Source organism: Felis catus, chromosome E1 (genome assembly GCF_018350175.1).
Source record: "Felis catus isolate Fca126 chromosome E1, F.catus_Fca126_mat1.0, whole genome shotgun sequence".
Lineage (NCBI taxonomy): Eukaryota > Metazoa > Chordata > Mammalia > Carnivora > Felidae > Felis > Felis catus.
The window spans coordinates 48487356-48514115 of record NC_058381.1 but is presented as its reverse complement, the minus strand read 5'-3'; the positions used below and the strand labels follow the sequence as shown (position 1 = coordinate 48514115).

At 47.4% G+C, this 26760-nt stretch overlaps 1 protein-coding gene across 4 annotated transcripts in view; it reads left to right on the top strand.

The window, feature by feature from the left end:
• The window catches only part of PRKCA (protein kinase C alpha), a 403084-nt gene that overhangs the window by 276679 nt on the left and 99645 nt on the right, over positions 1–26760 (top strand). For all 4 annotated transcript variants that reach the window (XM_023244469.2, XM_023244468.2, XM_045044862.1 and 1 more), the window contains one exon: positions 182–310. In XM_023244469.2, coding sequence (XP_023100237.1) covers positions 182–310 — 129 coding nt within the window. The remainder of the gene's footprint in view (positions 1–181; positions 311–26760) is intronic.

The window sequence follows — 26760 nt, the reverse complement described above, 5'->3', positions numbered from 1 at the left end:
ACACGGAGCCTGTGTGGTAAGGGACATCTGCTAACAGTTCTTGGTGTCACCAAAAACATTATAGCAAAGTATCGAGTTAGAGGGTAGCTCATTTTCACTTGTGCTCATACAGCAAAACACTGAGGAGGTGATGGTTTGAGCCCATATGTCCAGCCTTACCCTTTGCTTTCTTGATTCACAGCCTGTGATATGAACGTGCACAAGCAGTGTGTGATCAATGTCCCCAGCCTCTGTGGGATGGACCACACAGAGAAGAGGGGCCGGATCTACCTGAAGGCTGAGGTCACCGATGAAAAGCTCCATGTCACAGGTAAGGCATGCTTGTGGAGGTGTGAGGCATGCGCAGCTTCTCCGAGGGCGTTGGGGTCCAGGTCAAGAGGGTCCGTCACCGCCTCGGAGCTGGTCAGACTCCGAGCCACCGATTTCCCATGAACACGCCTCCCCAGAGACCACACTGTGTGCCGACTTCCCAGCTGCTCTAGCGCCTTAGAGTCAGAACTGCCGTGGAGACGGAGCTGCTCTGACGGCACGGCCCGTGTACCGTCCCCCGGTGACAGGGGGACAGGGAAGCCGATTAAACAAAATGCCGTCGGTGGGTGTGCACCAGGGTGGGGGGAGATGGGTGGATGATCCAGATGTGTAATGGCCTCGGGCTGCGGTGACCCAATCAGCCCACCCTCATGAGGACGCCAACAGGAAACAGGAAACAGCCATCACGTTATCGAGTTACGCTTCCTCTGCATCAGGTGCTGAGAGTTTCACCATAGATCGTTGATTTAGTCCTCTCAACCACCCGCACAGTGGCCTCATTTCCCAGAAGAGGAAACCGAGGCAGAGAGAGATGAGAAATTGGGAATGTCACAGAGCAGGTGAGGAGCCAGGGTGGAACTGTGCCATTTCGACTCCAGACCCCCTGCTTCTCCTTGTGGCACCAAGGGTGCCGCCTGTAAACAGTGCAGTCGGGGGACCAGGATTCCCCGCCCACGGCCCAGAACATTCCCTCCCCGGGGCTGTGTCTGTGTGGGCTGTGCCAAAGCATGGCCTTTCCTTTGGTTTCCCACCAGATCCACTCTGGGTGTGTCCACAAGATACCCAGAAACAAGTCGTCCTAGAGACTTGTTGGCCCAGGGCTCATCATGTGTCCTCAGACGCTGGGCCGATCTTTTCTGTGGTCCACTCCGTGTCGATTTATGGTTTTACAGTCCATCGTCAGCCTTCTGCCTTGTTTCTGTGTCCTTGGGGTTCCCTCACGTGCTACCATACCCTCTCTTTTCTCTCCCAGGGGTGTTTGTTTTCATTTGAATAGCGAAGGTATTACGTTTCCATCTGTATTTAGGAAGTTTAAGCTATCAAACAAATGGAAAGACCATATTGTTATTTATTTGTAAATAACGGAAGGTACTGTAGAAGAAGGACTGGCAGGGGCGCCTGGGTGGCGCAGTCGGTTAGGCGTCCGACTTCAGCCAGGTCACGATCTCGCGGTCCGTGAGTTCGAGCCCCGTGTCGGGCTCTGGGCTGATGGCTCAGAGCCTGGAGCCTGTTTCCGATTCTGTGTCTCCCTCTCTCTCTGCCCCTCCCCCGTTCATGCTCTGTCTCTCTCTGTCCCAAAAATAAATAAACGTTGAAAAAAAAATTAAAAAAAAAAAAAAAAAAGAAGGACTGGCAGGGGCCCTTGAAGGGGGTGGGGGGTGAGGAGAGGAGGAGTTCCAGAGGAAGCTCGCTGCTGAAAACATCCTCGGGTATTTTTTAGTTTGAAAAATAATCCACCTCTCTACCCAGTGCTGCCCCCTCAGGTAAGACTTTAGAGAAAAATCAAAAGATGTTGAGGTGCTGCTAAGAAAGGGTCAACACACTTCGCCACTGGGGTCACCTTGTGAAAGAAACCAAACGTCGCTAAGGGTCAAGACCGATTTATGAATCACATCCTTGTCTTGGGCACACAATCTGTTTTGACCTTTTGGTTTTAGGGACGTTCCTTCGTTTTCTCAGACCATTGCTTTGCACCCTCGCCTCTGGGGCCGCGGCTCTCACCTCCGTTTCCCTTTGATTGGACTGGCGCTGCTGGTGGGGTCCACTCTGCCCTCTGGGCTGGCGGCCAGCGCCCCTCTGGCCTTGAGGGCACCAGTGCTGTCTGCCCGGAGGAAGTGAGGCTCCTTGGGGGCCATGAGAATGTCCCCCGGTGACGGGGGGACAGGGGCCATGCCTTGGGGGCCATGATAATGTCGGTACCGTCACACCTTTACCCTTGCTCTCTTTTCTCTTGAGGCTCTTGCCTCATCGAAGTCATGTGCTGGGAGCAGGGAGTGTGCAGTTTGGGAGAAAATGACCATAAAGCAGTGCGTGGTAAGGGATTCAGAAGCATAATGTAGACTGCCTATTGGCTAAACATTTCAGTGTTTTTCCTTCGTTTTATAAAGCTACCGCTGTTGGCAATATAATAGACATCGCAGGTGAACAGTCGGAGCCTAATTGTGAGGTGCACAGCCCACTGTGAGACCGGAATGCCGGGGCAGGGTTTTTAAGTGTTCAGCTCTCATTCATCCTGTTTCCGAATACAGCAAAGCACCCTGCACGCTGCCCCTGCCCCATGCCTTCTCCTGGCATAAAAGCAGCAACCGTGTGGTGCTGCCCGGGTTGTCCACAGTCTACTCCGAGCCTTGAGAGGCTTGCACGTGTAAAACTGCACCGAGGGGCACAGATGCCTGGCTAGTGTGGCACGTGGTACAGAAGAGAAAGGTCAGGTCCCATCCTGCAGGGTCAGCAAGGAGTGTGGTCCTAGGGCTCCCACCCTAACTGCCCCACCATTGCCTACAGTTGAACCTGATTCACAACTGTAAGATCATCTTAGGAGACAACACCCTTCATCGAGTTACACTTTTCACGCAGGAAAGCCAACGAGCATAGCTTACGGCAGCAATCTAAGTCAAGTCTCTTGAGAATTAGTCTAAAATGTTTTGCCTAGATCTAGCTCTAGGAATGTGAATCCAGCAATGGCTTCATAATAATGGCAACAGCAGGTAACGTGAGTGGTGCCCACAAAGGAGGTACTTCCTTTTTTTTTTTTTTAATTTGAGAGAGAGAAAGTGGTAGAGAGGGGCAGAGGGAGAGGGAGAGGGAGAGGGAGAGGGAGAGGGAGAGGGAGAGGGAGGGAGGGAGAGAGAGAGAGAGAGAGAGAGAGAGAGAGAGAGAGAGAGAGAGAGAGAGAATCTCAAGCAGGCTCCACACTCAGCACAGAGCCCAAAGCAGGGCTCAATCCTAGGACCCTGGGATCATGACCTGAGCTGAAGTCAGGAGTCAGACCCTCAACCAGCTGAGCCCATCAGTGCCAAAGGGCCATTTTCTAAGCACCTGGCATAGTTAAATTCTACAAACCTGTGTGGAAGTTTACTTTGTTACCCTAACTTTATAGATGAAGGTACAAAAAAATTAAGTGACTCATGCCAAGTCAAGTAGGTGGTAAATTTAGTAGTTAAGTGTTTAATTGCTAGAAGTAGAGAGATTTCAACGATAGTGTCAGTAAGAATTGGAACCTCGTCTTAATTCTGGCTGCTATAATAAATACTGTAGACTAGGTGGCTTAAACAACAAACATTTCTTTAGCACGGCTCTGGAAGCCGGGAAGTCCAAGATCAAGGTTCTTGGTGAGGGTTCTTATTTTGGTTTGTAGATGATTGTCTAGCTATGTCATCACTTGGGAGCGGAAAGAGAGAGGAAGTAAGCTCTTTGGTGTGTCTTCTTATAAGAGCACCAATCCCATCGTGAGGTCCCTGCTGTCATGACTTCTTTATTTCCCCAAGGCCCCATATTCAAGCAGTTAGGGGTTCCCACCACCTTAGGGGTTAAGGATTCAACATATGAATTCTGGGGGGGACACATAATTCATAGCAAATCTATTTTTTTTTAAATATGGTTATCATTTATGTCAAGGAAACCTAATCCTAAGTAGGAAAAGCCCCAAACTCAAGGAACTAAGTAATAATCATTTGCCCAGAACTTTTAATTTGGAGTAATTTGAGATTTTCAGAATCAGAGTTAACCTTAATGTAATGAGAATACAAAAAAAACCTAAGTAGAGCTTACCGTCCAAATGCAAAGAAAATAAAAATTCCAGAAGTAGTACAGGGTTCCCTTCACCCAGTCCCCTTCTGCCATATTAACGTTCTTCTGTGACCATAGTTGAAGCATCAAAGTAGACACGTTTTTATTTTTATTATTTTTTGGATATTTATTTTTGAGAGAGCATGAGCAGAGGAGGAACAGAGAGAGAGGGAGACACAGAATCTGAAGCAGGCTTCAGGCTCCACACTGTCAGCACAGTGCCCGACGCGGGGCCCGAACCCTCGAACCATGAGATCATGACCCGAGCTGCAGTCAGACGCTTAACTGACTTAGCCACCCAGACACCCCAGTAGACATGTTTTTAAATAGTACCTGATAAACTTCTAGAAAACAGGTGCCTGTGTAGCTGTAGTTAGTCACTAGAAATTGCTTTAAAAAGAGCCAAAGAGAAGACTTCTGATGTCTCTCATTCCAGTGGGAAAAGACTACAAGAACTACAACGTGAAGCCCCTTTGGAGCAGAACCTACTGGTGATCCTCCCCCCCCCCCACCCCCTGCTGCATTACCTGCCCAGTCTCCTAACCTAGTAGTTTCAGGCACAAGTTTGTCTTAACGCATTTTAAATAACAGTAGCTACCATTTATTGAGTACGTACTCTATACTCAGTGTTTATAAGACTGGACCTTTCTTTGTGCTGAGTGCTTTCCCTTCCTTGTTCCAGTGACCCCTCAAACAGTGCCACAAATTGCTATGATTATCCTTGCTTTCGAGTCGTGCGAATGAGCCGAGAGAAGGGAAAAAATCGTAACAAAATGGAAAGTGATGGCGGTAGAGCTCCAGTCCACATCTGACGCCCCGGGGGGCTTTCAGCCCCGAGGCTGCGAACCTCCCAATTCTATTAAAGGGGCTCCTTTTGAATAAATAGCAAGCCCATCTTCACTCCACAGGCTCTGTGAAGGTGCAGAAGGTCCAAATGTGAGACTTAAAGCCAGGGGAGAAAGAAAGTAACTTTAAAAGGAATTAATAGACAGTCCAAGCGCATGTAAAATTAAATGCTTGATGACGTGGGTGCTAAATGATACGCCATGGAGGAGACTGAGAACCGCAGACACTTGGAAGAACCCGGTATACACAGTGAACCATCACGAGTGGAGCTTATGTCCCAATGCGAGTGCTATCTTGGAAAACGCTTTTAAACCCTGAGCAGCTGTGTTAATGGTTAGATTCGCTCATCTCCATTTTTACCTGTGCAGAATCGCTCAAATTGAAACTAATTCCCAAATTAAAATAGAAACTCCCAACAGACTCCTGCTTTGGGACAGAAATCTGCCTTTTGAAACCAGAGATGAGTTTCCTTTCTAGCTTGGTACAGTATTCATGGGAAAGGGCTCCGCGTTAGTGGTATATTTTTATTTTTTTGCCTTTGGGCAATGGCGCTGATGTTATCTGAACTGTGTCATTTTTATTTCTTTCAATATGCGGTTTTAATAGGTTTTCTACATTCTTGTGCGCTCTTTTATTTGGCTTTTGGAGGAATGGTAAAAAAAAAAAATTCCCTCGTGGGAACAAATTTTCAATTTAATGTTGTAAGTAAATGGAAAAAAGATCATATGCTTTACAGCTTCTCCAAGAACACATGTCTCCCACAAATAGATTATTCTGCAGAAGAGTCTCATTTTCTCAAATACTCTGGGTGGTTAATTTGGCGTGGAGATCGAAGTTCTCCACTGAGTTCTGTGGGGGAGGGGAGGGCCTGGGGCAGGATCTGGGGCTCCCTGAAGCAGAAAGGTCACATCCTTCTCTGCCTTCTGGGGCTGTGTGCATTTTGGTGCCCATGCCTCACCACCCCAGCAGTCGAAACTTGTGGTCAGGGTATTGTTGTTGCTTTTTTTTAACTTTTTTTTTTTAATGTTTATTCATTTATTGAGAGAGAAGGATGGAGAACGAACAAGGGGAGGGGTAGAAAGAGAGGGAGACCCAGAATCCAAAGCAGGCTCCAGGCTCTGAGCTGTCGGCACAGAGCCTGATGCAGGGCTCGAACCCACGAACTGTGAGATCATGACCTGAGCCAAAATCGAAAACAACCAACTGAGCCACCCAGGCACCCCAAGTATTGTTCTTAAATTATATTCCCTCCGTGTATTTTTCTGTCTTGTTAGCACATAGGCTGCAGAGTCAAGGCAATGAGATTCAGTTTTGTGTCATAATCATTCTTTGATTCATCCATTCATTAATACATCTATTGAACGTGTGCCAGCCTCTCTCAAGGCACCAAGGAAACAAAGATAATTAAGACATGTCTTTTATCGTGGAATGTGTGATCTTTGGAGGGGAGGGGGCAGGTGGAATTAAGTCATTAAAAAAACAAAAATGAAGAATGACCGGTAGTGTGCCAGATGCCTTCATGGGTGGTCAGAGCTTGGGTGAGCGACACCTCACCTGCCCTGTGAAAGTTGCAGACAGCTTTATGTAGCAGGTGACCGTGAAGATAGGAAGGCATTTCAGGTACAGGTGCAGAGCTGTGGAAGGACATAGCGTGTTCAGGAGGTTCGGCACAGTCCAGGATTTGGCAAATTTTGAGTGTCAGGTGGGGAGAGCTGGAAGGAAACCTCTTTGCATTTTCAGGGGATCAGGGCTATAGTCCTCAGGTTTACAGACTGCACAGTTCTTAGGGGCCCTGGAGTATGGGCTCTGGGTTAAATATGTCTTTTTGAAACAGGCGGATTTTAAGTTGCAAGTGGCTAGGTTTTCAACAAGGACAGAGCATCAGTCTCCAAGCCTGAACTCCGGACCTCACCCTGAGGTTCACAGTGACCCTCGACTTTCTTTGTCAATGCCGAGAAAGGGGGCGGAGCAGGTGGTCCACTGGTTCCTGAAAGCTTTGTAGGGATCTTTCCCCCAATGGCGGACGGGCTTGTGGAATAAAATAATCAGTGTGAGGCTGCCAGGTAGGAGGAGTTGGCCTGAGCTGCTTGCTTAAAGGAGAAGCTATTACTCAGAGGTAATTTCTACGAAATAAAATCTTGGCTGCGGGATCTGGATCCAGCCCAGGAGCACGATAGGTAATGCAGCCGATGGAGCTGGCCTGGGGTTTGGGATAGAGAGAGATCAGCAAGTAGCGGCTTACCCTCGGGTATATCCACATTGTCCGTTACTGGTGAGACTCCATTGATCACCTAGTTTGGGTATTTTCCTCGACCCCTCCACTACTGAGGCACCTTTTTCTGTTTATAATTAACAAGGAGTCTGGGTGTCCTATTTGGAGACCAGCAGTCTTCCATCCAGGGGTCGTAGCATCCACGGAGGGGCCGTAACCAGTTATCACATTCATGGTTGCACAGTGGTGACTCTCTAATTCTGCAGTTCCTTCTATGATCATTTGCTGGCATTTGTCTGAAAGAAAAGCTTTTCATTTACCACCCCCCCCTACATTTTTTTAAGTGGCAGTTTGAGCCCACAAGTTCTTTTTGACTGTCAATTTTTTTCTGTTCAAATTATTCAAAATATGGCCAGTGAGAGCCCCCTTCACCTTGTGACATGACCCACCAGGGTTTATTTTTTCGTTTTCGTTTTGTTTTGTTTTTTCTTTTTGTTAACACTTCCTTTCTTTCTGGAACAGGAGAGTTCCCATTGTACTTAATGTTTCTGAGTAACCCTGGGTACTTTTTTCTTTTTTTAACTGGGAAATAAGAATCCGGAGTCTAGGTGTCTAGGTGCTGGGTGCTCCTTGCTCCTGGGGTGTTACGGCTTCTCAGTCCTTGCAGTAGACAGAGGTCAGAATCTTTTTTTTTTTTTTTTCTTTTAATGACTCCACACTAGTGCTTCTGGTTCTGATTGTCCCGGGTTCTTCCTTACCTTTCTCCAGTCCTTTCTCTTCCACCTCCTGATCCCTGGTTCCTGATGACATCAATAAGTTTATCCTTTGCTCCTCCCCACATGATATGCAGCAGAATTTCAGAATTCATACAGTTACTGGTGACTCTAAGAACAATCCAGTTCCATAAAATTCAAGATTCTATTGCATTTCTTGGGGCGCCTGGGTGGATCAGTCAGTTAAGCGTCCAACTCTTGGTTTTCGGCTCAGGTCATGATCTCACGTTTCATGAGTTTGAGCCCCAAATCGGGTTCTGCACTGCCAGTGCAGAGCCTGCTTAGGATTCTCCCTCTCCCCCCTCTCTGCCTCTTCCCCATTCATGCGTGCTCACTTTCCTTCTCTCTCAGAATAAACAAACTTTAAAAAAAGGATAAACACGAGATATTATTGCAGTTCTTAAAAATCCTTAAATGATAGCCCACTAAGGGTAAATAGTCAAAATGCTGTCACTTGGATTTAATGTTTTCCAGTGAGTTCTGTTCTCCACTTGATACATGCTTCCTTAACCAGGTGATCAAGCTCCGCCTCCCCCACCCACAGCCAACTGAAAGGATGTTCCTCCTAGGGTGATGTAACAGAAGATACACAGTATGGCCTATCAAGTATCTTTGCCAAAACCTGATAACCTGAATCTAATCATGGGGGGGAATGAAGCAAACGAATCCAGATATTAGGACATTCTACTTCTTAACCAATCTGGACTTTTCAAAGTGCCTGAGTCTAGAGAAATGAAAACCATCAATGGGATGGTTCTTGAGTAAAGGAACCTGCAAACATGGCAACCAAGTATAATCTGTAAGTCTTGATTGGGTCCTGGATCTAAAACAAATAGCTATAAATAGGACTTGGGGTGACAGTTTGGGGAGAATGTGAATGTGGACAGTATTTTAGATGTTTTTATCAGTGTGAAATTTGTGGACGATAATGGTGATGAGATTTTGGAGGGCATTATTGAAGTACTATTGGGGTGACTTTTCTTGATGTCTGCCACTTAACCTACAAATGGTTCGGGGAAAACAAAAAACCCAAAAGACTGAAAATACAGGTAGGCACATGCACGCACACACAGAAAGCGTGTGTGGCAAAATGTCGATAAATAGTGAAGTTAGATGAATGGCATACAGGTGTTTGTGGTACTGTTCTTTTGACTTCGCAGTTGGTTTGAAATTATTTAAACCAAACTCCCAGAACCCTGGGCAATGATAAGGTGGAACTTGTTGCTGTCTGTAGAGATCACTCATAGCTGGAAGGAAGTCCCAGGTGAGCCAACATCAGAGCTCCCGATGGGAATGCTGGTGGACTTGCAGCCGGTCAAAACACAAGTAGCAGATGTGGAAAAGGGGACCTTGGAGCAAAACAGAGAAACTACCGGTATTTCTTGAGCACCTAGGTCCTGTGAGAAGAGAAGGCAACATCGATAAGTACTTTCCGTGTACCGGGTCTTGATTGGAAGCCTTTTTGTATATGAATTCACAACCCTTCGAGAAAAGTGCCGTCGTTATCGTCATTTTGTAACTGGGGAGACAGGCTGAAAGAGCTCCCCGGGGTCTGCCCAAGGTCACGCAGCTGCAGAGTGGAGGAGACTCCACCCCAGGCCCCGGGCACTAGCCTCCCATACTCTCCCGCAGCCGACCCCTGGCTCTGCTGAGAAATTACGTACCAGCTCACGACCCCTTCCCTTCGGCGCAGACGCGACCCACACTGTTGCTGAAGTGTTGTGCAACTTCACATTTCCGCCCTGCAGTTAACTAACAGGTGAGACTGCTCTGTGACAGTCCTGTGGCCCCTGTAATTCCTACAGCGCTGTGGGCGCCATCGTGAGTGAGGGTCCGTCATCATTGCCCCCAGCCTCCGTCTCCCAAGGCTTAGATGATGGCTGGAAATAAAAATGGCAGCAGGGAATCTGGCTGGGAAAAAAAGGAATTAAAATGGGCAAAGAAGGATGGAAACAAATCCCCCCTCAGGATGTGTTCGGCCAGACATGTGACCTGCCCGTGTCCTTTCTCACCCTGCCATCGCTGGCTTTTTCTGAGGGGCTCTGGTTCTTTCCCATTGTAGAGCCTTCCCCGCTCTCACGTTCCCATAGTCTTGGAGGAACCCATCTCGAGCGGTCACCTGCCTTGAGCTTGCTGGTGCTTGACATCCCGGCACATCCTTTGCCAAAGAAAATCAGAACTGCGTCTAAGCTAAAAACACAAAGTAGTATACTTACCCCGGAAAAGCACTTCCACGTTGCCGCATTCAAATGCGTATGTTTCCAGGTGATGCCTGGCATGTTTTCAAGGGGTTTATCTACTCTGTCTCCTTCCTCGACTGGCTGTTCCTCAACATCACATGTCATATGTATGTGTCACCCCCTCATCAGCCAATACCTTGCCTGCCTCCCCAGTCTTATCCCTTGTGTTCCCTCGCCCCGAACCACCCCCCCCTTTGACACACTGTTCCGATGGTCAAGAAAGCTGTGTGTTGTTTTCCCAGGGGGACAGACTGTTTCCCTCCTCCTCACCTTTGCGTATGCCATGTCCCCCACTCTCTCAGGAACATCTTTTTCACACTCAGCTCCGGATACCTTTATGAAGCCCCTCCTAACATTTCCTACCTTGCCTAAAATTGACCACTTTCCCCCCAGGCCCTTTATAACGTTTATAATGTGATTTCACTTACATTTATTTGCATGTTAATCTCTCTCTACCAGACCGTTGGCCCTTCAAGGACAAGGAGGTTGTCTTACCTCTTATATCCGGCCTAGTGCCTTGAACTGTGCCTAATGTGTTTGTTGAGCAGATGATGTTGATGGAAGTATCCAGGAGGCACAGAATAAAAAACTCACTTGGTTTTTATACTGTGCTGTTTACATCCCAGATCCAAGCAGCTCTTCGCATTTTGACCCTAGGTCTGGTCAAGTAAAAATGATTCTATTTTAGGCGCACCTGGGTGGCTCCATCGCTTAAGTGTACGACTCTTGGTTTCGGCTCAGGTCACGGTCTCGCAGTTTCATGAGTTCGAGCCCCGCCTTGGGCTCTGCACTGGCAGCACAAAGCCTGCTTGGGATTCTCTCTTTCCGTCTCTCTCTGCCCCTCTCCCACTCGTGTGTGCGTGCTCTCTAAATAAACTTAAAAGAAAAATTTTTTAATGATCCTATTTTACGTCATTCTGGAAGCCACGTGACTTCCGGGATCCTTTAGAGAAACACTTCTCAGCCAAGAAAGAGGTTCATCCTCTCAAAAGGAACATGTCCTTATTTACATCCTGACTGTGGTACCTCATCCTGGCCTATCCGTGGCAGAGCTAAATGTCAGGCGTGTGCTAACTAGCTGCCTGCCCTCCTACGTGTTGTCATTCCTGCATGGTTCTTTGTGCAGCAGTTCAGACATAGCTTTCCACGGTGGCTGCTTAGTCACTGGATGTCCGTGGGAGGCGGCAAGACTGGGGCAAAGGGCAAGATCCCATGTCATTTCCTTAATGCAGCGTGTGCCTTTGTCTTAAAATACCCTGGTATCCAAGCTCAAAGTGCCACAGTTTCTGCTCTTCCTGCTTAGGATGATCTTAAGCCCCTGGATTCTTTGCAGGGACCTCAGTCATCATCCACTTTGACTTCAGTAGTTCCTGCCATGAAGGAGCACTCTTGAAGATGGGCTTTGAATGCCTGCATTCCTGGGAAGGGGAGGGAAAAAAAGAAAAAGAAAGAAAGAAACATTTCTGGGGCCTTTTTCAAGATTATGCCATTAGCATACAGGGACGTTGACATTGACTGAGTGGGTCATTCTTGTGCAGGATTTTAATTGCTTCTAATTATAGGATTATCATTTAAGCACAAGATTAATTGCCATGAAATTATTGCAAGGAACTTGATCTTCTTCTAGAAAGTAAATGCATCAGGCAAGTGAGGAATCTCTTAGAAGCTTGCAAATGGTATCTTTTTGATCACATGATTGAAACTTTTTTTTAACTCTTTGATGGGGAGAGGAGATGTTAAGGGGATTGGGACGGAAGAGAAAACAAATAGCGGATAAATGCCCCTTTTGGTTTCCCCATGCCCCCACCACAAGGTTGGAAAACTTGAACATTCAGTGTTTGGGAGACCTGTGGTTCACCAATAGAAATGTCTCAAAAGAAATGCAGAGATTTCTCCTGCCTCGATTCATTTCATCCTCACAGGTGGATGAGAGTGGTCCACTAAAAAGCCAGAAGCGGCAGATGCTGTCTTTTGGTCCCTTCCAGCACTAAGCTGTTCTGATACCCCACAAACATTCTTTTCCAAACATCTTGAAAGGAACCTCCAGCTAATACGCGTACACGTGCTCTGGTTATTAGCACTGAAATGGTGCAGAGAAACATCAGACTATGTTCATCTCCGCTTCTAGGCATTTTCACTTGGAAAGAGTGCAGATTTCTTGAGAAAATAGGAGTTGAGTTCGCTCCCGGGGCTCTTCTAAAATATGCCCATTTGAATAAGGCAGGGAACGGCCACCTGCAGAAGCTTTGCACCAGAGTGTCCCCCGCGGGAGACACTCTTTCCTGGGGAGAACAGTGATTGTACTTCACCACCCATTTTCCTTGGCAATTAATGCAGGTTTTATGGTTAATTAAAGACAGTCAGAGCCCCTTTTAAAACTAAGTCAAGCATTTTTTCCTAGAATAATGAAGCAAGAACAGATGCAAGGCGCACTTCCTGTAAAAGTGTTCGAGGTGGGGGTGCTGAATTTGGGGAAAGTTACGTTAAAGAAAGTGTCGCTTCACCAGCTTAGACCCACTGGAGGCAGGCATGTAATCAAAAGAAATGCCTGTTTCGTGGAACACCCAGTGGGGAGGTTGAGGGAGGAGGACTCTTGTTCTGGAAAACACCATGCTGACATCTCTCTCCCTTTAAGACACTCTGCCTGTAGCCAACCACTGCTGGAACGGAGGGTGGGCAGGACGTGTTTCTCTGTGTATTGCCACCCTCCTTTTGTGGGCTGCCTGGGTGGGTACCCACAGAACTCATGTGGGTAAACATCCGCCAAGAAGACCAGAAAGGAAAGTGAGTGCGTCACATGTTTCAACCAGCACAGTGCAGCCTCCTAGATCGTACTAATTCCCAGCTACTCTGGATGACCCTGAGTCCCGTTTCAGTCCCCCTACCCCAGCCCCACAAGAGAGCAGAGACTCCGTCATCCTTAAAACTTTGAGCTTCTTGAAGGATGCCATTATATTAAAAAAAACAAACAAACAAAAACCGAAAAACAAAACCTCAGCACGCGTTAAATGACCAACACTGCATGAAGAAAGAATACAGGGGGTCTCTAAGATAATAAAAGTGATCTGGTTTTAGAAGAAACTGTGCTATTGGTTTTATGGTCAGATCGATTGGGATTGACTCCCAGCTCTGCCACTAACTAATGTTCAGTAAGCATTAGGGATTGTTGCTCTATGAAAAGTTGTGTTCCAGCCACATTTAAGCTGATACAGTTCAAGGAATCTGCTGTGTCATTTACTGACCCCATAACTCTTTAGGGACTTGTTCATGATGTCAACTATGACCACAGGATTCCAGCCACACCCAGGAAGACCGACCCCCAGCTTTCGTTTGTCTTCCTTTACCGTGCCTACCAAGCATGACCTAGGAACACCCTGGAATCTGCACCTTGAGAATTGAAAGAGCTCCGTGAATAGAACGTGTGCGTGTTAAGCTGAGAATATCAGCCCTCAGGATTCTAACCTGCCGTGTGCGTCACTCTCATCTTTACCCCCCTAGGTTTCCCCTTCCTCCTTTGCAAATTCATATGAAGGCACTTAAACTGTATGTATTCTGAGGTTCCCTGTGGCTCTCGCATTTTACCGCGGGAGCATCACACACATACCAGAGAGAGAGCTAATTGCTGGGGCCGGTCAGCATGGTCCCTCTTGAGGAACTGACAGAACCAGGGGCCCCAGCAAGTCTCTAACTGGATGAGGCTTGAGAAGCATTGGGTGTGGTGACTTTCGGACAAGTTTGAACAGCAGATGCCTTTCAGAGCAGTCTTATTTGGAGAGAGATTCCCATTAAACAGAGCTCCTCTGGTTAAAGGGGAGAGGTTGGAGCCCCCACATCCCTCCTCCTCCTTGACCCGCGAGGAGACTGTGGAACAGTTTGAGAACCACTGATACGGCCCAACCTTTTTGGTCTAGATGTGGAAACACACACACATGCACGCACACACACAGGACTCAGAGAGGGAACATGACTGCTAGATGTAGGGTGTCTGGACGTGTAAGGGACAAAACCAAACTTCAGCCCACTCACGGAGAAGAAATTATCAAAAGAAATCTGCTACGGTGGGAATGCTGTGGGACCCTGGAAGCAACGAGAAACAGGAGCTGGCTTTCTGTATCCCGTCGTCCATACACGAACTGCTGTCATTCGTCCTTTCCTGGCATGTTGGGCTCTCCCCACACTGCAGAAAGCATGGCCCTGGACGGTTCTCCAGTTTTGCCTCTAACTGCTTCACGATCCAGACTCCCAGGGAAGGGATTCATCGGCTCACTGTGGGTCATGTGCCAGCTCTGGACCCCTTGACACTGGCTGATGCACAGAGTCTTAGAAGAGGGCGGGCAAGGTGAGGGAAGGGCATGTCGCAGGAGCAGGAAGTGGTGCTAAGCAGACAAGATGATAAGTGACACAGTATGGCCGGGAGCTGGCAGGCGGGGCTGTGCAGAAGGTTGCTTTGGGAGCAGGAACCGGAGCCAGGCTCCTGCCTTTCAATTTGGTGCCTTTTTCCTTCAACCATGTTGCACATCCGTGAAGTTACTGAAGAGCAGAGGCCGTGTCTAAGCTTCTGTACAAAAGTTGGATATGACTCATCAGTCCCTTTTGAACAAAACCTATCCCTGCCCTGGCCGGTTTCCAGAAACAGCCAGGGATAAAGGAAAAATGGATTTGGCTCTATTTGCCCAGTCCAGCCACCCAGCACATTAATCACCCCTCTCATTTAGAAGCTGTAAAACAGCACACCAGGTCTCAAGCATAAATGGTGTTGATGTAGAGGAGATTTAGTGGTGGCTTTACCCCCAGGAAGTGGCGTTCTTTGAAGGGGGCCACGGTTAGAAGGTAGAACGGGTGCCAGGAAGGTGGAGACGTTTGATTAGGGCCTGGGAACTGGACAAAGCCCTCCAGCCTGGCTTGTGAACGGTGTGGCCCGAAATGACCCTCCCCCTGGGCAGCTTTGTCTACCGGCTGCGTGGCTTACTTGGTCCTGGAGACTCTCGGCCTGTCACCCCCAGGGCCTTGCTTTCCTGAGCATTTCCAACTGCGAGAATGGACCAGTTGGCAACATGCTAACAATGCCTCTTGGCTTCTTAGCCTCTCTCCGGGGGGAAAAAAGAGTCAGGTGACCTGGCTTCCATTCAGCAAGGGAAAGACAAAGCAAGGTACATTTTGTCTGTGAATCATCACCATTAGTCTCTCCCTCGGTTGGGGAATTGATGTTGTCTCCTGCTTGGTTTGTAAACGGTGGTGATTACGCTGGGAACAGCAGGTCCCCCACTCCATTCTGTCCTCCCTAAAGCACTTAGATCTCAAATGCCCACCTCTTGAGGCCTCCCGAGGAACGGAATCTTCATCCTGTGGATAGTCTTTGACTTGTGGGCCCTGTAGTACTGGGACGTTTCCTGTTTCCCCTCTCCACTTGGCTGGTTTTCGATTCAGTGACTGCCTTGGCACCTTGGCTGTGGTTCTACGAGCAGCCTGGTTATTAAAAGTCCTACACCCAAGATCTTCAGCCCCCAATCTTTTCAGAATTAATTCAGTTCATGTGCTAGGTTTGATGCACGTGGTCACCTTGGGGCAGGCACCCCTCTTGACCGATGGGCTTAGTCAGATCCCAAAGGTAATGAGAACTTCTAGATTTTTTTTTTTTTTTAACTGCGGTTGAAGTGGTAAGAGGCTTTTCCAGGTAAAAAGCCCTTAGCCCTGACATCACAAGTTTAATTAATGTTTATCTGCAGCTTGGCATTTTCAGATTAAAGACGGCAATGGTGTAACAGAGAGGTTGGGAACGCGGTTTATTGTTACTCTGGCCCTCTCTCCAAAAACTGTGGTGTTCTAGAGACAAAGGCTAATTGTGGTCTCTTGTTGACACGAACCCCCACCCCACCCCCGTGGCTCCTGGTAAGTGCATCCCTCAGGATCAGCGCAGACCCCTTTTTTGGTGACCCAAGAATGTATGGGAGAGTCTTCGGTCCTGAGGGGGTTGGGAGAGCGGCCTGGGGTGGGACACTTTGTCCCTTTGGAGGAAGTACGGCCCTCACGTGTGGGCTGTTACTGGCTACCCCGGCCTCCCACGCAGCCGGCACGTTCCTGGCAGGGAGGCCCGGCAGAGTCCACCGAAAGATGGGGCTCCCTCAGGCTTCTCACGAGAACAGATTTCCTGCCCGTCACCAGCCTCACAGGTGTCTGCACCTAGTCCCTTGTATAAAGGGCACAGAAGGCTGATCTCGTTTGGCTTTGTCTCTGGGAGGTTCAGCGACTTCGGGGGGTAAAAATAAAGACCCAATAAGCATGTTCGTCTTTGCCACACCGATGTGAACGCTTATGATTTTATTAGCAGCTGCCTTAGAGCCAGGCCTGATTTAATTTAATTTAATCTCCTCGGTTATTTTCAGTTTAGCTCCGTCTATTTTAAGCACGGATGGAGGGGAAGTAATCAGACTGAGGGGGCGGAAGGGGGGAGAGGCAGGAAGTACCTTCCGCTCCCCTCCCCAGTTACTCAAGCTTAACCAGCCTTGATAGAAAGCAACGACTTTGTGGAGACAGGTCAGCCGAACCCAGTTCGAGTTCTTCTCCTCTGCATCTCTGGTATCGTCTCTGGGATCCTCTCACTCCTCTGAGGAAAACATCCTATCAGCTGGGGCGGGCAGGGGGGGATGATGATTACGCAGCCAGAAATACAAAAGGAACCATTTAGGAGAGAACTGAGTAATGACACCTTCCCCTGCCCCTCCCCTTCCCCTTTCTCCTCTTAGCAAACTGCATTTGTCATCACTCCTTGTCTTTGGAGCGCTTTGATGCCCTGGATTGGGAGCGGGGCGGTGGGGAGGTGGGGGGCTGATGCCCAGAGTCTCCAGGTTTGACGGGTGTCTGAAGGTTAGTATGGACAAAAGCTCTGTCAGTGAGACCCAGAACCAGAAAGACTCGTGCCCTGGGGCTCGCAGGCCGGCAGTGAGCCCAGGAGCAGCCTTCCCAAGGTCAGATCCATCCCAGTTTTAGATGCTCCCTCTGCGGACGGAAAGTTCTCTCCCCGCTGCAGTGTTGCTCCCATGCACCCAGGACCCTTACGTTCACTTGTTTTTTTGTTTTACTTGTTTACTCGGCAGAATCCCCCCACTTACAAGGGTGCCTGGCACTTAGTAAGTCTCAGTGTCCGTGGGATGGCTGGTTTTTTCCTGGATGACACTGATGACAAGAATAGTTTTGTTTTTTTAAGTTTATTTGGAGAGAGAGAGAGAGACAGAGAATGAATGGGGGGGGGGGGGGGCAGAGGATCCGAAGCGGGCTCTCTTCTGTCAGCACAGACGTGGGGCTCGAACTCACCAACCGTAAGATTGCAACCTGAGCTGAAGTTGGACCCGGGCACCCTGCTGATAAGAGTAGTTAAAAGTTGCTACTTATCTTGTGCCAGACACCGTGCTGGTGGTTTTACTTGCATAATCACGTTTAGCATTATAGTTCCTATTGAGTGATACTCTTCTCTCCAGCCTACAGATGAAGAAATGGAGGCTTAGGGGGTTTCGGGGATCTGCCCGGTGACGAGGCAGAGCTAGAACTTGAGTCCCGGAAGAACGTTTCTGTTCTGTGTCCTGGGAGTTTCCTTGAAAACATGACCGAAATGTTCTCGGTGGCAGTTGATGGATCGCTTGCGTGAGTGTTGATTCAGAGCCTGCCCTCCACACCCTGCAGATCGGAGAGGCCCCGAGAGAAGGAGCAGTGCTTGGTTTGGGGCTGAGTGTAGGAATGGCAGGTGGGGAGGGGGGTGTCTCGGTGGGCCGACTACCCTCTGTGACTGATTAACGTCAGTCCAGTGGGTCTGTAACCACATCTCCGTGCCACGTTTCTCAAAGCAGCGTTCTGTTCAGTATGCACATGACTCTCCCGCCTCAGACATCCTGAACCCACTTCTCCAACAGTGGAAACTGCAAACCTCTGTGGTTAATGAGTTCTCCCGAGGTGATTCTTAGACGCAGTAACATTGGAGAGCTGCAGCTCTGGGTATTTCAAGTGCTAGTTTTATAGTAGGTTAGGTTTACTTAAAACTAAAACCAAAAAAAAAAAAAAAGTCTGTATGTTTGGAATGGTGTTGGGGGTAAGTTATTAAAACCAGAGCACCCGATTACATAAAGCAGACGGTCATGTGGAAATGTGGTAGCATCTCAAGGCAGGTAACAACAGCTAATAACTCTGGCCCTTCCGTTTTTTGAGCCCCGAGATTCACTCTTACCGTTCAGAGGCAGCCAGGCACCTAGAGAACAAATCCAACGTAGTCCTCTCAGACGCCATCATTTTACAGAGAGAAATAAAGCCAACCCTGTGTCTGCTTGCTTGATCAGAGCAGCCTCTATAGTCAAGATACCCAAGAAAGCGAGTCATAATGACATAATGAACCCATTTTATTGATTACCCTGTATAGCACTGTCCCATAGACCACAAATAGCAAAAATCCGCTGGGGTAATTAATGCCTTCCTTCCCTGTAAACAGACCTCAGGGGACTCAGAACTCTGCCAAGTGAACATGGAATTATGATGGAATTAGATAGACGTTTGAGGGCATCAGGCTAAAATTTCACATTTATCCCAAGATAGAGGCAGCTGTGCTTCTGAGGCCAAAAGTCCTTGAAGGGAAACACCCAGAAGCTTCTCCCTGGGCCAGTCTCACAGACAACTCAGATGTCCGCCTCGACGCCCCTGCTCTCTCACTTGAATTCAGTCCTGCTGGACACAGGCTGGTCTTACATGTCTGGGATCCCTCTATCTCCTGGGGCCGATTTTGCCAAGCTCTGCTGCAATCCAGTATTGATGGAGCCTGGAGTTCGTTCATCCCCAAAGAAGACTCCTTTCCCTCAACTCTTTGTCCCCGAGGGAGGGTGGGGGGGATCACTTCACTGTGGCTTCCCTTTATCTTAATTCTTTGTAGAAGCGTCTGCCCCGAAACCTGAATCCCCTGTCTTTCAGACGATCTGTATGAAGTAACTCCAAGTGGTTGAGCAGCAGCGTTTACCTTACAGCAAGTGCTTAGCTTCTGATCTGTGGCTCTCCCCCCACCAGCCCCACGCCAGCTGCAGGGCGTCAGGGAGACCCCCAAAGTTAACATGCGGAATTTTGTATCTGCGTTCTGGGAGGGAGGGCAGCTACAGGCATCCTCTTCTCCAAGGCCTCCTGTGATCCTCCGAAGTTAGGAGTTACTTCTAGGATGAAGGACCTTTCACAACCTAATCAGTATCCAGACTAGGAACATAGAACTTGGGACATAGGTTATACGCTGAAAACAGAGAGTAAATACACGCTGTGAACGTCAATTTGCAGACAGCGATGCTCCAAGCGGAAGGAATCTTAGAGACTTCCTAGGCCAGCCGACCCCATTGCTTTCCAGACAGATGGCGTGCTCCCCTACAGACCACCCAAGAAAGTGAGCGGTGAGCTGAGCAGGCTGGAGACGGACCCTCCTCCTTGCCCTGTGCTTCCCCCTGACCTCTGCCTTCAGGTTCTGTCTGGAGCGTCTGAAATTTTCGTAACATTAAAGCTGGAGGTGAAATGGCTGACGAGATGATGGAGAATGGAGTTGATCAGACGTAGCCTTGGCCTGTAAAGGACAGACCCCAGTGTGCCAGCACATTGAAAAGCCACCCACAGAGGGACAAGGTGGCAGCATAGAAGCAGGAGTGAAGTCTTTGCCAGGAGAAACGATGGTCGGCAGCTTAGATTCAAACCGAGAGGAATTTCCTCCTTTTCCTGTTCACCGGGCTTTCTAGGAACAGTGGAATTCAAAGATCCACCTAAGGAATGAGTACATCTCTATATCGAATTAAGGCACCCAGCTGAAACACGGTTTCTCTTGTGTCCCTCTGAAATGTTAGAAAGACCTAGCAAAAGCCAGAATCCCATAGCTGAGACCGACAAACTGCTTCAGTCTTAGAGGAGTTTCTCCTGACTATTAGCCTCGTGGGGCTGCATTAAAAACAACAACAGCAGCAATTGTATCCATGGTCTGGCCATCCTTGGTGTATGACACACAGCAAAGCCCTATGCTTCTGAAGAAAAGCAGGAAGATTCTTTATGTCTCCCCTTTGCTCAGAGAAACAGGGCCTTCAGCAGCCAAAAAAAAAAAAAAAAACACCTGGCAGGCAGCCCTTTGATTTCAGGGAGCCCAAATCCTGTTCTCTCTTATCATCCCACACAGCGTAACTTCCGAAAGAAAAAAGGATTGGCCATAGGAAAGGACTGATCTTGGTGGATTATGTCCCTGAGGGTCATGAGCCCTGTGTGTGAAGCACACACGTGTGGACGCGTGTGGGGGTAGGAAGAACCTGAATGTCCGTCAAACGGACGCCATTGACTCAGCGTGTGTGATTGTCCTGCACGGTGACAGGGATGTGACCTCACCTAGGTCCAGCATATCCGTTTGAGTGCCAGGCTAGTTGTTTGTTTGTTTGTTTGTTTTGTAATGTTTTATGTATTTTTGTGAGAGTGTGTGAGTGGGGTAAGCGGCAGAGAGAGGAGGACTGAGGATCCAAAGTGGACTCTGTGCTGACAGCAGAGAGCCCGATGCGGGGCTCAAACTCTCAAACCGTGAGATCGTGACCTGAGCTGAAGTTGGACGTTCAGCTGACTGAGCCACCCAGGCGCCCTGAGTGCCAGGCTAGTTTTGAGGGAAGAGAACTCACAAGTATCCAAGTAGACAGTGGACAGAGCCAATGGGGAATCTAAACATAGTGTCCTTTGGCAAACACCAAGTCTGGATATAGCTTCCCTCATGTATCCCTCCGGATATAGCTTTACTCGCTTTGCAAATGAATAAAGAAGGAAAACATACACGTAATACGTAACCCATTTAAAATATATATTGAGGAATAAAGGAAAGGGAGTATTGTGGAGAACATATTTAAAGATGAATTGCTGAGGGGGCAAGGACTACAAAACATCATTTGCGAAAGCTCTGTATAAACTTGCGTAGAATGCAAGAATACAGCATCTCCAGGAAACAGGAAGCCCTTTCAGCAAAAAGGTTGAATCGTAAAGAGGATGAGACTTTGTTTTTGTTTTTGTTTTTGTTTTTTAATGACATCAGGATATACAAGGAGGCAGACAAGATGAAGTCAGGTGGGCAAGTAAGAAATGCCTGCAAACGGGCTTAAATTGCAGGAACATGATTAAAATCATGATGGGCTAGTAAAGAACCAGGGTGGCCCTGTAGAAAATCAGATGAGTGCTCCGGAAGAATCCTGAGGAGCTCTTTCAGAATGCAGGCAAAAGGACAAAATGATGGTAAAGAGAGGATAATACCAAATGGAAGACTCAGAACAGGAGACGACTTGAGAATCATTGTGTTCGTCCCAAGGATGAAAGAACAAAAACTGGACACAGGAAGCGATAATTCCATACGATAGGTACAAATATATGGAGCATTCAAACTAAACAGAATGAACTCTATCCCAGCACAAGTAATGGAGGATTACATTCTACAGCTAGAAACATTCTAGAACATTCTTTTTTTTTTTTTTTAAGTTTTTATTTAAATTCCAGTTAGTGAACATACTGCGTACTATTAGTTCAGGTGTAGAATTTTGTGATTCATCCATTCTAGAACATTCTTAATCACAAAGCAAACAAATGCCTTTCCTCCAGGATATATAGGTTACAAAGAAGGAAACAAAAACCAAGTTGGGATCAGACTTCTCATTGTACACAGGACTTAATTTGAGGAGGAAAGGAAGCATCACTTACAGAGCTCGGAGAAACAAAGTTGGTTGTGCCAGAATTTCTCACCCGGCCAAATTGCCATTTACACAGCCTATTGTCAGATATGTAAGGGCTCAGACCATGCATCTCCCATGTGCCTTTCTTGAAAGCCACTTAAAGTCAAGCCAAACAGGACTACGAGGCGAAGTAAACTTAAAAGTTCGGAAATGGGGTAGTCCTGATACATGAAGACAAGTAGTAAACTTTAAAATCAGTTGAACATACTTGGGACACCTGGGTGGCTCAGTCAGTTAAGCATCTGACTCTTGATGTTGACTCTGGTCATGATCTCAATGGATTGTGAGTTGGAGCCCCGCGTTGGGCTCTGCACTGACAGCTCAGAGCCTGGTGCCTGCTTCGGATTCTGTGTCTCCCTCACTCGTGCTCTGTCTCTCTCTGTCTCTCAAAAACTGAATAAACGTTAAAAAAAAAAAAAAAGAATTTTTCTTAAAATATTCAGTATGCCGAAGTGTCCTCTTCTGGGGTGGCACGTCCTGAACCGCATCAACCTAAAGCAGAATGATTCACAAACCCAAGAGTACGCAACAGACAGAGCTTTACTAGATCAAGGGCAGCAAGCAGCTGAAATGGAATTGCCCTACCCACCTGGGTGGAAAGGCTTTCTTTCAAAACATGGGGGAAATCTAGAACAACGTAAAGCATAGGCTTGTGGAAAGCATGAACAAAGTCCTGTAGGATGCCGTCAGTGGCCTAATATAAACAAACCACAGCCAGTCGACCCAGTAGAGAAGATGAGCCTGATTCCACAAATGTCTAAACATTTGGAAGAAAAAATAAATTCGATCTCGCCTCACACTGCACACCAAAATGAATTTCAAATGAATTTAAAAATTGCACACACCCAAAAAATAATAAAGGAAAACGTAAGTGAGTATTTAGCTAATGTCAGGGTAAGGATTTCCTAAACATAAAAGAAATAGGAGAAATAAAAAGGGAAACGTTTGACAGAGTTAACTGTCTAAAAACTTAAGTCCTTGTGTTTTTAGAAACATCGCGAATGAAAGCTAAATGCAGTTTGCAGCAAATAGGACAAGAGCTGTTATCATTCACTGAGGTCTAAGGAGCTCTTCTGACCCAGTGAGAAAATAATTTGACGCCCTGTAGGAACTTGAGCGAGGAGTTGAGTCAAAGAAAAAGAAATAGCAATGACCAAAATAACCAGATGGGGAGTGAACAAACAAGAATTTAAACCTGAAAAGCAATCAACGAAGCCAGAATTACGCTGCTTTTTTGGAGAGGTTCTTTTGTGTTTGGTTCTGTTTTGTTCTGTTTTGTTTTTTGTTTTGTTTTGTTTTGTTTTTACTTTACTCATCATACCCTTGGCAAGACTTTGGTAGAACTTTTGGGGGAGTAATTTGGTGATCCATGTCGAGAGTCTTGAATGATTTTATATTCTTTGATTTCACTCCTAAGAATGTGTCCTGAGGAAAAACATGAGAAATGCAGATGAATATTTGTGCATGAAGATCACTTGCTATGTTATTTACAGAGGTGAATTTTAAACTACACAGATAGCCCCCAACAGGGAACTGATTAAAGAAATTATGACATAAAGCAGGATGTTAGGCATTTAAAATGTTTTCAAAGCATGCCTTGTTATAAAGGCAGGATCTAAAACTGGGTTCATAGATGTGAATTCTGTAAAAACTAAATAAATAAATATTTCAGTGGAGCTACATGCCGAATAAAGGGCCTGGCAGTAAATACACTAATATGCCAAAATTAGTTCTCTCTTACAGCAGAAGTGTAGGTGACTTAAATTTCCCTCTCTGTACTTTTATGTAAGGGTGCCTGGGTGGCTCAGTCGGTTGAGTGTCCAACTCTTGATCTCAGCTCGGGTCATGATCTCACCATTTGTGGGATCAAGCATCATGTCAGGCTCTGTGCTGGCAGCACGGAGCCTGCTTGGGATTCCCTCTATCCCTCTCTGTCTGCTCCTCCCCTGCTCGCTCTGTCTCTCAAAATAAATGAACTTTAAGAAATATATACATATATTTACATATTTAAAATTTGTGTACAATGAGTGTATCACTTTCATGAGGAAAAAAATATTTCTTAAAATCTTCCTATGTTTGTGCAAAACCATTTCAGCCTCCCATAACCTGGAAAATACTATGTTCCTTGCAACCATATTCCATTCCTTTCGGAACATCAAGGTTATAGAACTTGAACAGAAATTTTTATTGTCCATTAACTATAAGAGAAAAAGTAGTGAAATATTTATGATCTTTTCCCAAGGACCAAAATGTTACTTTCTCATCTCAGACCCCAATCCTCCAAATTCTCTTTTGTAAGTTTTATTCCAGTGACACTTTGATTGAAGAGTTGCTGACTCATGTTTTCTGGCGTATCAATGGCCATTGTTTTAACAGGGACAGAAATTACGTCCTGCTCACCACACAATGGTGTCTCACCAATGAAACAGAACATAAAATAAATAGGTCCTAAAATGTGAGATTACATGCGTCCCTGAATCCAGATTTATGTGTGGGTTATATGTAGAAGGGCAGGGATGCCAAGCAGGTGTATTTTGAGTGCGTCTTATTTTTTTATGTCTTTGTCAATACAGGAGCAAATATTACAAAAAAAGTATGGGTCATATCTTCTTAACAGGAAAGAGATCAAAATTTGAATTCTGTAAGATTCAACACAGATGGTGTCAGCAGACTGGGCACAGCATAATATAGTACAAATGGGCCAAACTGAGCGACTCCAAGACTCCATTTTGTTCAGAGGGTCACAATCCGTGGTTACTCGGTCCAAAGTCATTCACCGTCGTTGATGACACCTTTGCATTTTATTTCTGAAACCTTGAGAAGTTCTACATGATCCTTTTCCCTAAGAGTAAATGGCCCTCTCTGCTATGTTTTCCTATGTTTTTCCCTGAAAGTTGAAGCTATGTTAAATGCCCTCTAGTCTTTGTGGATTCAATGACGCTTTCTTCAAAGCATCTAACATTTTTTTTTTTTTTTTTAAGTGTGTGACTTCTTTTGGCCTGCTAGGTTTTTCCTTGTCTGAGAGTCCCTCCAAATGGACGCTTTTTGTACTGCAACCAAAACATAAGTGCACGCTTTCCTGTCTGTGTTAGCTTTTCGGCCAAATAACAAAAATCCATTGGGCACTCATGGGTTTTGCCTTGCCCTGTGCTGTGCTGACCCCGGGGGGAGTTACCCAGTAAGATATGACGCGGCCCCTGCCCTCAAGTTGCCGTCGGTCTGTAGAGATGAGATTCTGGTGGCCTGAGGCAGCCATAGAGTGGGAGATCAGAGAAGAGGAGTCTTGTGCCAAGACAGGGACGAGTAGAACCGGGATAGATGGCAGTGTGTGCTCCAGGTGGCCCGGGCTGGGGCAGCATGGCCCCAGAAGCACAGGACAGGGGTGGTGTGGAGAGTCACACACTGAGCCAACAGTCACCGAGCATGTACCAGGTGCTATGCTAGGCCGTAGGGCGTTAAAATAACTAATGGCGGGGAGACTGGCCTCATTGGCGTGGAAGGGGCCTTTTGGGTTATGTACGTACTAGGTGTGGTAGGTCGGGTACGGTGAAATAACATAGCCAGTCAGAACCGATGCCAGCTCCTGAGTCACGGCACCAGGCACCAGGCGAATGGACCAGAGTATGGAGCATCTCTAAAGTTTGTGCAGAAATATTAAAGTAAGTGATCGAGAACACAGGCTGTTGGCATCTTTTCTCTACTTGGAAGCCTCAAAAATACGGTGTCACTCAAGCGATGATTGAAAATCTCTCAGTTCTGTTTTGTTTGTGGGAGGATAATGTGGCATTTCGTTTCTTCTAGCTCAGTGATTCTGTGGAATCAGTCTGATGCACAGTGGTGACATGTGGGGTCGCCACCATGATCAGGTCTCATCTGTCCTATCCAGTCCATATTGGTGCCCGTTGGAAGTTACTTCCTTTTGCCAGCCTGAGCTCAGCGGTTCACAGTCCTGGCACCCACGTTCATGCCAGTGGAGAAAATTTGCCACGGCAGCCATGGCCACGGACAGACCACCTTACCAGCACCTCCTGTCCCGCAGTTCTCGGCCAGTTTTCACTCCCCATTTCCAGGACCTCCCCCAGTCCCCGGACCTCTTCCATCCCCAGCCAAAGCAGGGAATCCACCAAGAGACATGCCGCCTGTCCCATGCATGCAAGTTCTGGAAGGGCATGGAGAAAGGAGGGAGATCCCTCCGCCCTTAGAGAACAGGGCTTTTAAGGCATGCAGCAAAAAAGTCCTCAGCTCAAGTGCATCGCTGCCCTAAACCGGCCATAAAAACCGTGATAGTGCCCTAACGGGGCTTATGGCTTCAAGAGAATAAAGAATCTGTAACCCGAGTTTTAGGGTGGACCTGTCTGCCCCTCGATTAAAACCCGTGCGCAGCAGGAATGACTCGGGAGCTGTTGCTCTCAGAAGTTGCCCAGGGCCCTTCCTCTGTGGTGATCCTTCTGTGCCAGCCTGATGGCCTACGGCCTTGCCAGCTCTGACTTGCCCTCCGTCACCTGTGCCGTGCTGCACCTGTGCCAGGGCCTGTCGATCTGCCTGGTTTGAGAGGTTCCGACTCAGAGCCCCTAAGCCCGGAACCTTGCCTATTGCTAGACAGCTTGGCCACCCCCGACACATCTCGTGGGAAGGGTGTTCGGTAAATCCTGTTCCGGAAGCAATCTGTCACCCCACCGGTTTCCCATCAACGTGTGCCAAGCCGTTCTGGCTTCTGGTGCCGAACTGACTTGTAACAACGTGAGGAAACTGGCAGCTTCTCAGACGCAGTTTTCTCCCTTGCAACATCGGCAGGAGAGGCCCCAAGTCCAGGCGAAAACAAACCTTGAGAACAGGGTGTTCTT